The sequence below is a fragment of the Tiliqua scincoides genome, chromosome 1, assembly GCF_035046505.1.
Source record: "Tiliqua scincoides isolate rTilSci1 chromosome 1, rTilSci1.hap2, whole genome shotgun sequence".
Lineage (NCBI taxonomy): Eukaryota > Metazoa > Chordata > Lepidosauria > Squamata > Scincidae > Tiliqua > Tiliqua scincoides.
In genome coordinates, this window is record NC_089821.1 from 185,611,767 (window position 1) to 185,626,078 (window position 14,312).

Here is a 14,312-nt window from a genome sequence, read left to right on the forward strand (position 1 = left end):
TCAAATTATCTGCTAAGGTTTCAGGAATTATAACCCCTCCCTTTATTAAAATAAGAGTGCGGTTTTAACTCTCAGAATTTGCCAATAGTAGATTTATCTTAAAACTGAAGAGACTGTTTTTAGCTTTGATAGCCAGCAATACATCCGCAATACCTCAGAGATTAAAAAATGCCCAACACAAGAGTGAAAACTTATGTGACTAACTGTAGGAACACTCAGCACTCCAGAAGTCTGAATTAACTGGTTTCCCGAGGCCTGTTTCACATGAAAATAGCATCCCTGTGCAATGGTTAGCATGTGGACTGGAAGTTACCATAGGATTTTTCCATGCCTCTGCAACCCCGTGCCAAATAGCTTGGCAATAAAAAGTAAAGACAAGCTTCACAGAACAATTGCAACTGCTTTGTGGAAGCTGTTTTGTGCGAAAGCCTGAACTGAAATCCAAGACTCCATCCGCTCAAATGTTTTGAATTTTCTTGCTGTAAGTGTCAAGTTACTAAAAAAAAAATCCAAAAAACTTCCAAGTGCTTCAGAAATGCATTGTCGTAATAAGGTTGCAATCTCATGCATGCTTCCCCGGGGGAATAAGTCTCATTGAAAAGGGTAGGACAGGACGGCAAATAAAAATGGACACAACTGGGCTGCTACCTCATGCAGCACTGAAAGAATTATAGGGTACCAAATAAATCACATATCACAAATCTCAGACGCCTCTCAGTGTAAAAATCATTATTTCCAGATGCATAAAATCTGTAGTCAAACCAGAAAGTTTAACTCTCCCATCACACTCAGTAACTGTTCTCATCACACAGGGCCACATTTACATGAACACAAAAGAAAGGACTAATACTAATCTCTGTCATTCAAATGAACTATACAATATATATTTGTCCATACACAATTTTTCAGCTTCTGAAGAAAGCAGGTAATTCGTGGCAAGGTATTCAAATCAGCAGGATAAAGTTGCATTTTCCAACAGGCCTGGTCTTTCATAATTTTCTTCAGCAATTCCTGAACTCTGAAAACCTCTTTTGAACTCAGTGCTACTGCAAAAACACTTGCAAGAGCACATTTGTGGGAGGTGAGTAGGTGAGAAGAAGTCCCTGCTATATTCAGGAAAAGTGTCAGAAAGCCCAACAGGGCACATGCAAGCCCCCTAGTCACGCCTACAGCCATTCATGGGATTCTGAACCTTGTTCTCTTGAAACAAAGCAAAAAGGGGGTATTGGCATTCATTAAAGAATCTCTTTACAATACAATCAAAGCATTCTGTTTTTTCTTCTAAAAGGTCAAGTAGGGTTGCCATCTCCCAATCCAGGCATGTTCCTTTTAGTCTCTTGATGCCACAGAAGATAAGACAGCTGCTTGCTGCTTGATTCTCTCATCTGCCCATTCTCTCAACCACATGCTGCACACATAGAGACTTGCTTGCTGTGCAGGTAAATGAGTGGGATGTGCAAGACCAGAGAGGGAATGGGTGGCAAAGCCACAGCTGTCTTCTCTCTAGCTGCATTTGGATATTTAAAGGAATGAACTCAGTGTCTGAGTTGCAAGTAGCCAATACAATATATGATTAAACACATCAAGACCTATGTTGCTTAATGACTATGCTCAATTTACCCCAAAAACCTGGATAAATTGCCGATACTCTTCCCATTCCTCAACGCCCAAAATAAAGAAAATACAGACATTTTTATGGTTGCAAGATTACAAGACATTTTAGTTAAAATGAAAGGTGATCAAGCACTAGACTAGTCATGGTGGATCAGCTTCGACTTCCTTTTTTACATGGAAGATGGGACTATTTAAAAGGGAAAATGCATTGTTTAACCAGCATCACTTCTTGTGCTTGGTGCAAGGGGGAGTCCTGGAAAAGGACTGATGCAAACAGTACAAGATGAGAGAAGGACGAACACATTCTAAAAATGGAAATGTTTCTACACTGTTCTTATTGCAGTAAAACAAAAAAGATCTTACATTTAGCAGCCACTTAATCACTTTTGATAGGCTAGCCATCACACAAGGATCATGCAAATAGCCAGAGTTCATTGCATTTTGCTTTATGTTTAGTGCTGCTGATCACCGCTCTTACCTTTCTCAAACAACTCAATGTTCACCCAAATAAAAGATACTGAACTGATGCTGGAAGAGCAGCAGGTACATCTACACATTCAGCACACACCAATAAGAAAACACTCGGGAGTTGTCCTATTATGGCATCATTTAAAAAAAAAAGTTTTTCTGTGCATCATTGTCAATTTGAAATCCCAATGAATCATGATGTCCCTTGACGTTTTTGTTGCTGATTTCGGATGACCTCCAACTGTTTTTTGCATTGCTGGTAGTACGTGGAAAGGCTTTTATTTTCATCTAAAAGCTTTTTATGCTCTTGTACCAGGCGTGATGTATTTTGCTGGTCTTTTTCATCCTGGTCCAGTTCTGCTATTAGTTCTTGCCTACATGCAATGAAAATCAAAATTAGAGTTATAGAGAGGAAAAAAAAATTGATGTACCTAGTTCATTGTATCTAATACTATTAATGGCCTGAGTATAATAAACAAATTATCTGATGAGTAAAGATAAGAGGGCATACACCTCCCTATTCCACTTCATTGCATGTAAAGCGTCATAGCCATCTATGTTGATGTACACATACCATAGTATAGTATGAACCAATGTGAACCAGCCCTGTTCACCAACATTTAGAACGATATTTACTACAACGACAGATGTCTGTTGAGTTATAGCTGAACTTTACATCAATGTGTTAATAGGGTAATTTGCAATTGTATTCATCAATTTTCTTCAAAACCAGAACTATATAATTTAAAATTTCTTATACGCATGTCTGAAATGCACCAAAGCTGTCCCTGTTACTGGCTAAGTTCTGGTATAATCAGGACAAAGTACAGTAGTAATAAGTTCTTTTATTGGTAAACAGTCTTTAGATATAGGTAGTGAAAGAAACAGAAGTTCATAAGCTTCCATACTAGAAAGAGCAGAGGGCAGATATGGGATAAAGACAGCCCTCACACAGAACTTCAGATGGAAAGATCACAATAAATCAATGAATTGTCAATGATCTGGTCCTAAGTCCACCCATCAGTCAGTGCTCCTTCTCCCTGCTGGGAATTCTAAAGATGCTATATTCATTCTCCAGCTCACCCCCAACCATAACCATGCTAGAACGCTCAAGGGTCTTTGATCACTGGACAACTGCAGTTGTTGTGCTATATGCGCACGCGCGCACACACACACACCTTCTGAAAAGCATTAACAAATGAGAAAGTCTTGAAGTGGTGAATTACTGGGGAAACTCAACTTGGCATTGCCATTTAAATTGCCTCCCACATTATGTTCTTCCTGTAGCTTCAAAAACTTTGCACAACATGACATCATGCTGTGTGTCCTCCTGGTCACTTTGACAGCCATGGCCAAAGAAGCAAAGCAGCACAGGAAAACACGAGATGGGGTAAATGAAGCTGTGCATTGCGAGATGAAAGAGGCCATTAGTAGTAACATTGTGTCTGTCATTAATATCTAATCCTGAGATCAACTAGACACACCTATTTTGTACCATGACATAAATATGCCATTACACTGCTAAACACAACTACATGATGCTTTTCTACATGATTCAAACATCATGATTCTTTTCTATGAAGTCAGTGAGAAAATCTTTGCTGGCTCTGCCATGCCATACAAATTTTGCAACCTTAATAAGAACAAAAAAGTCTTGCTAAATATATACTAGCAGCTTATTCTGGCTCTTGTCAAAGATTGTTTAGGTTTTGTCATTTTCACACCATTCTCAAAATAGCTCATGTTCTATGTTGAGATGAACTCTTGTTAAAATAGCAGAGACAACAGTCACGTAGACTATTTTTTCCCCACTGTCTTCTTGTTTAATTGATGAGGTAAGCAATCAAAACACTTTTGGCCTCTAATTTTAAGACGACTATCCAAAGTCAACTTGTGGTGAATTATTTCTCAAAAGTTTCCATTCTCTCCCCCCCCCCCATCTAGTTATTTATTTGATGGCGCTTACACTTCTACACAGCTGCCCCCAAAACTGCTGAAGGGCCAACCTGTGAACAAGCAACAGGATTGCTCACTGGCAAGTGGTACAGTTGCTGTGTTTCTTTCATGCATGACAAAGGCTAGAGGGTGCATTTGCTCAACACTGGAATCAGCTTCTTCCCCAAGGCCAGAGAATAAGCACACCTGGCTGAGTCTGGGAACACAGAGTCAGTCAGGTTGAGCACACCTGAAATAAACACTCCTGGAAACACAGATATGCTGTGACAGCAGAGCAAAAGCAGCAAGGATTTTCTCACTGCCTTGGGAAGAAGAAAATGCTGCCAATCCTGTTCCAATAGCTCTGCAGTCAGGAAGAAGCAGCAACCTTTTGCAATAGCTCAGCCGAGCTACCTACTTAGCAACAGACAGGGCACTGGGGCATAACTGGAAAAGAGAAGCACATCAGGTTTGAGATGTAGTCTGAAATCACTGAAATCTCTTTGGAGAATTCAAGGAACATCAATACAGTATTGGTATTGATGTTGGTATCAATGTTGGTATGATGTTGGTACCAATACCAAGTATTGGTATTGGAACATCAAGGTACAGTATATCAGAATCACATGCGCTCTTCAGACTCATGCTCTTTCATGAAAAATAGCACAGCTAAGATGCAGTTTGACTCAAAATATGACATAACAACTTTCCACTAGGATGCAGGCTCAGGCATTGGTAGACACCTCCCAACTTCACTGCCTGCAATAAGCAAGCACTGATAATCAGCATAGTGTGTCATTCTAAGCAGCTGGAGAGGAAAGAGGGTTCAAGTTTGTCCACTGTTAAGACAGTTTTTACAAGCTATTTCATTGCTCACTTCTTTAATGAAATTTACAGAAGTAGGCTAATGCTAGTTAACCAACAGATCTCTGGAACTATGGCTAGGTATATGAGAATAGTTGTTCTGGAATCAATGTTAACTATTACTTCTTTAAAGAGAATGTCATACATGATTGGAACACAGATCCAGCCCAAAAGATATCCACACAGCATCCAACAAGAAATATATATATTTTACTTACTTTCTCTGCAAGAGCAATGCAATTTCTGTCTGAACTTTCATATATTCTTGTGCCATTTTACAGTGCTGTTCAAACACAGCCATAGACTCTTTTGAATTTGGGCATGGTGCTAAAGGCTGAAAATAAAAACCAGGTATGTCAAAAACTATTCAAGTGATCTCTTAAAATTAAGCAAGTCAAAACTGGTCTGTAATGTTTTTTCTAAAGCATTTAGAAGCAAGAGTTAAGTTGTGTTTGTTAAAAAAAATCTTTGATTCAAGCCTGAAATTTACCTTTACTTCTGAAAATATCTCTATCCTAAGCAGCGAGTATTAGATTACCATTTAATAACACAGGCCTACAAAATTGAGGGTCAGAAAAGTTTTTCCCAAACTTTACAGTGGTTTCATATGAATTTGGGGTGCCGATTCCAAAAATGGCATCCGTTTTGCCCTATCACGTCTAGTTTTGGAGATATAGTATAGCCTCATTAGTGAACGGTTCAAGCAGCTTCTCATGAGGAAGCCATGGTGTAGGCTTCCTCAAGAGGAAGCTGCTTGAACCATTCACTAAAGAGGCTATGCTGTATATCCAAAACTAGACATGATAGGGTAAAATGGATGCCATTTTTGGAATCAGCACCCCAAATATACCCAGGAATTGATATAACGTTTAAGGAAGCAAAATGTGTGTTGGCCTGTGTAATCTGTAGAACAAATTTGTATTGGCAAGAACAAAGCAATCCAAATCCATCACCCCTGAGGGAAGTGCTTTACACAGGCAGCTCACCCCATCAGGGGTCTCTGTGCTGTCCTGGGGAGGGGCAGACTCATATAGGTACCAAAGTACTGGTCAATGCTACACTGTCAGTGCTAAAGACAGAAGGCTCCCAAGAGACAAGATGTGCCCCTGTAAGAACACTATCATGACCTTCTGAGATGCTATATCAGAAGAAATACTTGTGGTATCAGATCATCACATTCAGAAATAAAAGACACTACAGAGACTACATTTTCTAGTCAAACACTGTTATCCAGGGTCATTTCTACAAGACCGTTCTCTCCATCTCTTGCCTAGCATATATCAAACATGAAGACCAACGTAATTATCTAAAGCAGCAGTTCCCAAACTGGTGGGTCATGACCAACCAGGGAACTGGAAATGGGCCATTCCCCCTTAAGGGGAGTGGCCCAGGAATGGGTCCCTGATGGCGCCACAGGGACCAAGGGACATTGTAACATGCCTGGGGTGTCCTGAAGCCTCCTGGAGGCTTGTAGCTGCCTCTGTGACCATCTGTGCAGCTGCTTGGAGCTCTGACAGGAGATTGGAGCTCAGTCCAGCTGTGCGGAGGGTCGCAGAGAGGGTTTTGAGCTTCCAGAACACTATAGGAGGATTCTGGACACCCACATGTACAACGTCCCTGGGTACCTGTGACGCCGCGATTCCTGCGGTGCTGTCAGGGCCACCCCCCCACTCCTGCCCCACCCTCACAATATCTCACAGTGATTCCAACTTCACTCGGAGAAGTTTGGGAACTGATGATCAAAGAAATGGCCAAATATACATATTAATACTATAGAACATGGGTGCCTAAACCCCGGCCCTGGGGCCACTTGCGGCCCTCGAGGCCTCTCAATGCTGTCCTCAGGGAGCCCCCAGTCTCCAATGGGCATCTGGCCCTCGGGAGATACGTTGGAGCCCACACTGGCCCGGTGCAACTGCTCTCAGCGTGAGGGCGACTGTTCGACCTCTCACGTGAGCTGTGGGATGAGGGCTTCCTCCACTGCTTGTTGTTTCACATCTGTGATGCAGCAGCAGTAGCAAAGGAAAGGCCAGCCTTGCTTTGCGAAAGGCCTTTTATAGGCCTTGAGCTATTGCAAGTCATTCATTCACATAAGTTCATCTTTAATATATTCATTGATGTAAACTTATGTAAATTTATTCAAATTTTAAATGTAAATCAATTCTTTTTTCCCCTGGCCCCCGACACAGTGTCAGAGAGATGATGTGGCCCTCCTGCCAAAAACTTTGGACACCCCTGCTATAGAAGGAAAATAAACAATAATTTACCTGCAACTGGTGATCTAATGTAAGATATGCCATTGGGATCGAGTTATCAGAACCGTTGGTATCTGTTAGAAAAATAGAGTACATATTCTGAATTTCAACTGTTCGAAGTGCTTTCAAGACATGCTGGATCTGTGCGACACCCCTGTTCTATACTGATTCCATTAGGAAGAGATGTAGAAGAGATTCAGGTTGAAATCCTATACACATTTTCTTGGGAGTAAGACCCACTGAATACAATGGAACTTACACAGGACTGAGCTGTCAAGATGCCCAGTGGTGCCCTGCTACTCTCTCAGTGCATGATGGCTGCATTCACATGGGAAGAGCTAGCTGCCTACCATCAAATGGCCGTGCAGTGCTGTAGTTAGGGCCAGTCCAACAAAGAAGTGGGAAGCGGGAAAAGCGTAGTTGTGTCAGATTCACTGTATGAATGGTCTCTATAGTGTGACCCCGTAGTGACAAATTTAAAAATAACTGAGGACACAATCCTAAGCAGGTCTACTCAGTCCTATTGTGTTCAATGGAACTTACTCCCAGGAAAGGGAGGTTAGGATTTCAGCCTGAGTCAGTTTGTTACATTTTCTACTCTTCTTCAAAGGAACTTTAACCTGTATTGATAGGGTGTTCCCCCCCCCCCCGGCACTGGCCAGGAGCAGTTTCAGAACTGCATCAGAAGTCTATGAATCACTCTCTGCACTCCACCATGAAATCAGATCATAAGCTGTCACTATGTAGGGCTTGGCCCTCTGAAACCACACAGTGGAGGAAAAAAATTACTTTGCAGTGACAGAAAAATAGTAATCTAAAACTTCCCAAGAGAGATAAGGGCAAGAGAAGGAGCTACTGTAAGTGCAGATTGAAAAGATAAAATTTTTTATAAAACAATACACTTTTTTGTACATGCAGCTAATTTTCTATTAGAGTTGAAAAACCAACACCACATACTCCCCTGAAACGCACTTTTGCAATATACAAGTTGAGCCTCATTATTCGCATGGGTTCCCTTCGAAGCACTCACTTGGATGGCAAAAAACTGCACTATAGCAAATCCTTTTAAAAAACAAAGTTTCTTTGCTCTGGTGATTTAAAAACAGCCTTGCTGACCTTTGTGATATAAGATAAGAGTCTGAGCGCTTACAAAGGTGCTTCACTCAGTTCCTCCCTTCACCAATGCAAAGTATCTTATCAAAGGGGGAAGGGAGGGGTCCACTGGAGAGAGAAAGATTGATGGATTGTCAGCCAGCTGCCCCCCTCTCTCATTAAGGAGGCGATTGTTAAAGGACTGTTCAGTTTTTAAAACTGATTTTAAAGGGATGCATTTTTTCCCTTCTCCAGGGATCAGCACATTCCTTCTCATTTGCAGGGACCATTTGTGTTGAGTCAAATCCGTGTATAACAAGGCTGAACCTGTATATAGCAGCAAAGGGCATAATCAAAATCTTCACTGGGTTCTGATGGGCACTAAAGAACTGCATATATGCAGGGGATTCCCTGTTCTAAGTCAAGGAGGATTTGTGAAGCACTTCCATTACAAAAGGAGGCAATCTTGATAGCTGCAGAGCCCTGTGTAGATGCACATGCACACATCACAGCTCCCACATAGGTGGGAGAGTTGCTAAACACACTGCTTCACACAAGCCCCAGGTGCACTGGTATCTTCTGACAGACAAGGGCATGAAAATCAACAGGATCAGGAACAGGAATCAGGAACAGGGCCTTCCTGGCAATGGTGTCCTGAACTCTCCCTCAAAATAGCTTGACTGGCCAGCTTTGTTTTTAATTTTAGAAAACTGGAAAACCTTTTCACCACAATAGGTGTGGAATGTCCCAAATTTTGCTGTCGATATGCAGACTGTTTTTAGGATTTTCATTTTAATTATCGATGTTTGATACTGTGTAAGATGTGAGGTTCTTGTTATTGGCTTATGACATATTGAAAGCTACCCTGAGCACTCAGTAGAGCTAAGCAATAGGATCTAAACCCCCAAAAGGAACAAGTAAGGTACACACAATGACTGCTTTAGGGGTTCATATCTGAATAACTGTTTGGAGGAGTTATGCAATGCCTGCATGCTTGTGTAAAGCTTAATTGCTCCACTCTGACTAGTTTGCTCCTATAACTCTTTGATTACATTTATAAAGCATGTGCTACCCAATACTGAACACCCACTATCATTAAAATTGGGCATTTACAGCCCTATAATGAATACAGTAATACTTTCTATAACGTCAGCTGCTTTAGCACTGATTCACTACAGCACTCTTCATTTCCAGGTTGACTGACGGTTATTGTAGTCAAGGGGAACAGTACATTCTGGGTCAGGCAGGGCCAATCAGCTTCCATTTCCTCCAGTAGCACTGTTTTGCATAGTGCTTGAATTTCCAGAACAGATACCCGGTGTTTACTGATGCTGTACTGTACTAATTCACAGACATTTATTATGACAGCATATTGTACACAAATGCCCACTCCTACACTGCACTGAAGTTCAGATTGATTAAAAGATGTTATGAAAGGGGGTAAATTAGCATGGATAGTAACTTGCTTCATTATGGTTAGTGTAGCACAGTCATCCCTCAGCTTATGCAAGGGTTATGTTCCAGAGGCAGTGCATAAAGCTAAAATTGTGAATACTCAAAATTGTCTTGAAAATCCCTTACATTTACTGAAAATACACACTGTCTTTACAAACAACTATAAACTGTTAAAATGATAAAATCTCCATACACAAGAACTTTACCTGTAGAATCATCTGGTGTCCATGGAAGACTACGAGCTGGCTTTTCAGAGGTTGGTCCCGAAGTCGTGATCATTCTGACACCAGGACTGGAGGATCTACTGCTGCTTCTGCTTTCCTGTACAAACATTATAATAAATAAAATTGTCGTTTTTAAAACCAGTGTCTCAGACAACACTGTTGAAAATGCAAAATAATTAGGGAATGCCATGTAGTTCTAGAAATTTGTTTGCAATTCATTTCATCTCCCATGGACATTTTGCCACATCTCCTTCCTCTCAAGAAATAAATCCGGAGAAGCAGTTCACAAGTCTGGGATGCCTTTCTCACACAGACGTACTCTTCCTACGCACTTCACTGGAGCCTGGGACCGTTTAGCCAAGGGAACAGGAGACTATATATGGCAGCTTTCAGAAGGTCAGAGGAGAGGACAGCTAAGGCAGCAGGAGCATGAAGGCCTGTTTTTCCAGCCTACCCAATACCTTCAGTCCCCATCATCTTCTGTCCCCCAGCAAAAAGCAATTATTACAGAGAACCCATTTGCAGTGCCTTAGCATTCCTTCCTTGCTCCTGTCATGCATCACTTCTTGTATGCAAACCTGAGGTTTGGAGGGAGGCAGAAGACAAAAGGGAGCAAGTCCCTCAATCTTGAAGAGGGGCATAAAGTCATTAAGCCTGAATCAAAAACGTGAATCAATACTCACAAAAGACTTCTAAGAAATTAAATATGAGCCAGTAATCCATAGGGATGGCTACGGGAAACAAACTGGAAATCCTACCAACTTTCACTGTACCAAAAAAAAAAAAGTTTCCTAAGATAAAGTTTCATAGGGCAGTACTGGCAAACGAGTATGAAACAGGAGCTCTTTTCTTTCCTTAAGGATTCTGAAAAGAAAGAGTTCTTCCATAACTGCTGTGTTATTCAACACAACCATTCTCTATACTTATTCTTATGAGTCTCCAACTGTGGATTTGAAAAAGGTGGTAAATCTTGTTCTTTTTCCAAGGATCATGGAACATTGCAGTTAAAGCAGTAAGCATACTCGACCCCACCTGTGCATACCCTTTGGCTTTTTGTGCTAGTTCTCACATCAGCACCAAATTACCAGGCTGTTTTTCAACTTCCTGCCCGACTGAAGTGTCAACTGGGTTTGCAAATAAACCACAGGAATGGATAACGGTCATTGCTTGTCACCTTGGGATTTTGTCTGTGGGAGCAATTCACTGGTACACAGTCCATGCAGAGACTGCCCCGCCTTCTCTCTCTCTCTCTCTCTGCTGCTGCTTTATTAACAGCACTACCATCATCACATTCTCACAACAACCAGGTTAGGTAGCTCACTGTTCTCATTTTGTCCATTAAGGATGGATGGGTTGCACCAAGCCATTGGCTGAGGTGGGAATTGAATACAAACCTTCTAGCTCTAAGTTTTGCTATATTCACTAATCAGTGATCTGAGAAGCCATTAAATCCTGAACAATGTGGTGGCCCAAACACAAACAAGTTCTCACAATAAATGAGATTCGGAAGTTAACGGTCCAGTGCAGAGATGGTCCATGTACTGGCCACTACTGCATTGTATATATATTAGTTCTCTTCCTAGTCTTCCCTTGGGACCCTGTGGCAGGACTTGAATCTGGGATCTCTGACATGCTGAGATTGTTCCTTTCCACCAAGGTAAAACTCCACATAGAGCCCTACATTACTTACCTATATGGCACTGGACTACTGCAGCAGAGAAAGGGTTGCATTAGTAGTTAAGCACTGGGTGTCTACATAGGATCCACCCTTCTGTCTGGTCCCAAGTTGAGTGATTAAGGTGTTGCTCAGTAGAGTGAGAGGCTTTTGTTCTAGTACTGTTGCCTCTCCTTTTTCAACCTGGAAAAGCTGCTAGCAGAACACCCAGTATGTAGGCACTGCCTTCAGAAGATTACATTTCTGGTTCCCAAGGGTGGGACGCAGTCCACATTTCCATTTTCCTATTAAACTGCCTTTTCTCAGAAAGCTTGTGATGTAGATATCACTTACTGCCGTCCTGCACACTTTGGTTATGAGTGACTGGAATAGGAGAGGCACTGCAGGCCGCTCCTGGCAGCAAAGCTTGTGCATGATGCTATGGTGCTCCTACTATTATTGCATGTTGAACTGTGCCTTCTATGCATGGGTAATGTGGTGGCATCATCAGCAGGCATTGCAATTAACTGGCGATAGCAGAGTTGCCAGGACTCAGAGAATAGAATCTAAATCCCTATGGGGGTTTAGAACAGCCGGCCTATGTAAACCGCCTTGGATTAAAGTCTGAGGAGAAATCTGACGACCAACGAAAGGCAGTATATAAATACCTGTATGTATGTATGTATGTATGTATGTATGTATGTATGTATGTATGTATAAATAGCTGTCAGTGCTGCTATGCACAGAGGTCTATATGCCATTATTATTTGAAGGAAGTTTATTTCGATATCATTTATTACAAGATATAGAGAGTTCCTTAAAAGACAGATGCAATTACTGCACTCTCTTTGTAGATTTGGGGAGTCTCAAAAGGGAGACCAATTTAATCTCAGTTCATGCTGAACCAATCCTAAGTAGAGCTGAAATACCTGTTGGAGCACCATAATGGCTATGTTTATGAGTTTCACAAAAAGTCAACAAGCATGCACGCTGACTCTGAAATTAACCATTGTCAAGAATTAAAATAACCAATTGTGTTTACCAAGGAATTGTCATTTACAATGGTTATCCAACATAGTGTCATGCAAACCAAGAGTCTCAGGAGCTAAGAATCTCAGCAATAACAAAATTCTTTCTCCATAGAGGTACAACACAACTTCATTTACATCCTCCTCTAACTCTTCCACTACAGACCACAAACTGCACACTATAGTGCCTTGGGCACACACACACATACATACATACACACACCTCTGGATATACCGTTTCATACAATCAGGTGAAAGAATGAATAAATCTGAATGTTTCAACCGCTGTGAATTTGAAGACTTCTCCTAAACTTGAGTTTCAACTTTCAAAACATTAATGTTGAAAAGATTAGCAATCAAGGAATGGATGTGCAAATTATCAAGCAACCTAACCCAAAATGCATCACAGAGCATATTCTGAATAGTTTTAGTTTTTAAAAAACTTAGGTCTCAGGTATCCATGTGCAGTGAATGCCTAATAAATCTTTCAAAAGGGGAGCATTATTAAAACTTGCAGGCTGTCTTTAGACACGATGCACTCAAAACCAATTCCTAATAAGTTGAAAGAAACACACCCTCTCCCCCTAAGTAAGAGCGCACAGGAAAGTAGCTTTGCTAAATCCCTGATGAAAGCCAGCAAAAGAACTGCAGCATGAAATGGAGATATGATACTGAGATTTTTTTCCATAAGTGGCCTCCTTGCAATATAGAGCTATGGAAGAGTGTTCATATGCTCACTTCACATTAATCTAGTGTCCTTCACATGCCTGAATTATGAACATTTTCCTTTGTAGCACCAGATTTTGTGATAACCCATTTGGGAGGAATTGCCCACCTATGTAAGCATTTAGTTATAAAATTCAGACAGCAGTTCAAGTGATGAATCCATTACATTAAACATTTAAGTGCCAAAAAGAGAGAAATGTTTACCTGGTTGGAGTCTGTTCCAGCAACGCTAAGGTCTTGAATGGATCTGCGCCTCTGCTGTCCGTTGCCTACTGATGGGGGGTGGGTGGGAGGAGAGAGGGGAAAACAAAAAAGGGTGAAAATACACTCAAACAATAGTCGGAGACTACTGCAAAAAGAGTTTGGAATTTGTGCGGATTCAGGGAGAGATAGTGTGTTTGTATATGGGGAGGAGAGGGGAGAGCAGAGAGACAGCTGCAAACTTTAAAGTAAAGGAAAAAAAAACCCTGCACGCTGGCGTGTCAACAGAAAGCATATCCTAATACAATAACCACTCCTACCCCACGAATAGCTTCTGCACTTTACTTCACATCTTCTGTCACACGTGCTTTCACAGGCTCAGCGCTTGGAGGGGGGAGGCTGGCACTGATGACGACATCTATTTCAAGGAGGTTACGTTATGGGGATTTCTAGACCAAGGCTGCTAAGATAAGATGCTGCCAGGCTAACTTGCTTCCTTGACTTGGTCAACAAAATGAGTAACCCAACAGTATTGTCCTAAAAATGAGCTCTCTTCCCTGCCTCTTTCATGAAATGCAAATCCCCGTTTCTATTCAAGCCATAATGCTGCAAAGGTTTTTTTGTAAAAAAAAAAATAACCTTGACTTTGTCTCATTCCAGCAACCCTTCCTACTAGCTGTTCATTTTGCTCACAGCACTGGATGCTACTATCACATAAAAATTATCAGTAATAATGGATATGTAACTTGCAAGCCAAGGAATGAGCTTCCCCTCCCCCCATAAAAGGCTACATTTT

The 14,312-nt window shown here is 41.4% G+C and overlaps 1 protein-coding gene across 3 annotated transcripts in view; it reads right to left on the reverse strand.

Annotated features, from left to right (window-relative positions):
• Window positions 1-714: 714 nt before the first annotated feature.
• MAP3K7 (mitogen-activated protein kinase kinase kinase 7) overlaps window positions 715-14,312 on the reverse strand; it is a 42,219-nt gene continuing 28,621 nt past the window's right edge. For 2 of the 3 annotated variants that reach the window (XM_066612715.1, XM_066612730.1), the window contains 5 exons: window positions 13,520-13,587; window positions 9,890-10,004; window positions 7,149-7,210; window positions 5,100-5,215; window positions 715-2,456 (listed from right to left, as the gene is read on the reverse strand). In XM_066612715.1, coding sequence (XP_066468812.1) covers window positions 2,276-2,456; window positions 5,100-5,215; window positions 7,149-7,210; window positions 9,890-10,004; window positions 13,520-13,587 — 542 coding nt within the window. In that variant the 3' untranslated portion in view covers window positions 715-2,275. The remainder of the gene's footprint in view (window positions 2,457-5,099; window positions 5,216-7,148; window positions 7,211-9,889; window positions 10,005-13,519; window positions 13,588-14,312) is intronic. The other variant, XM_066612722.1, reaches the window with a different exon arrangement.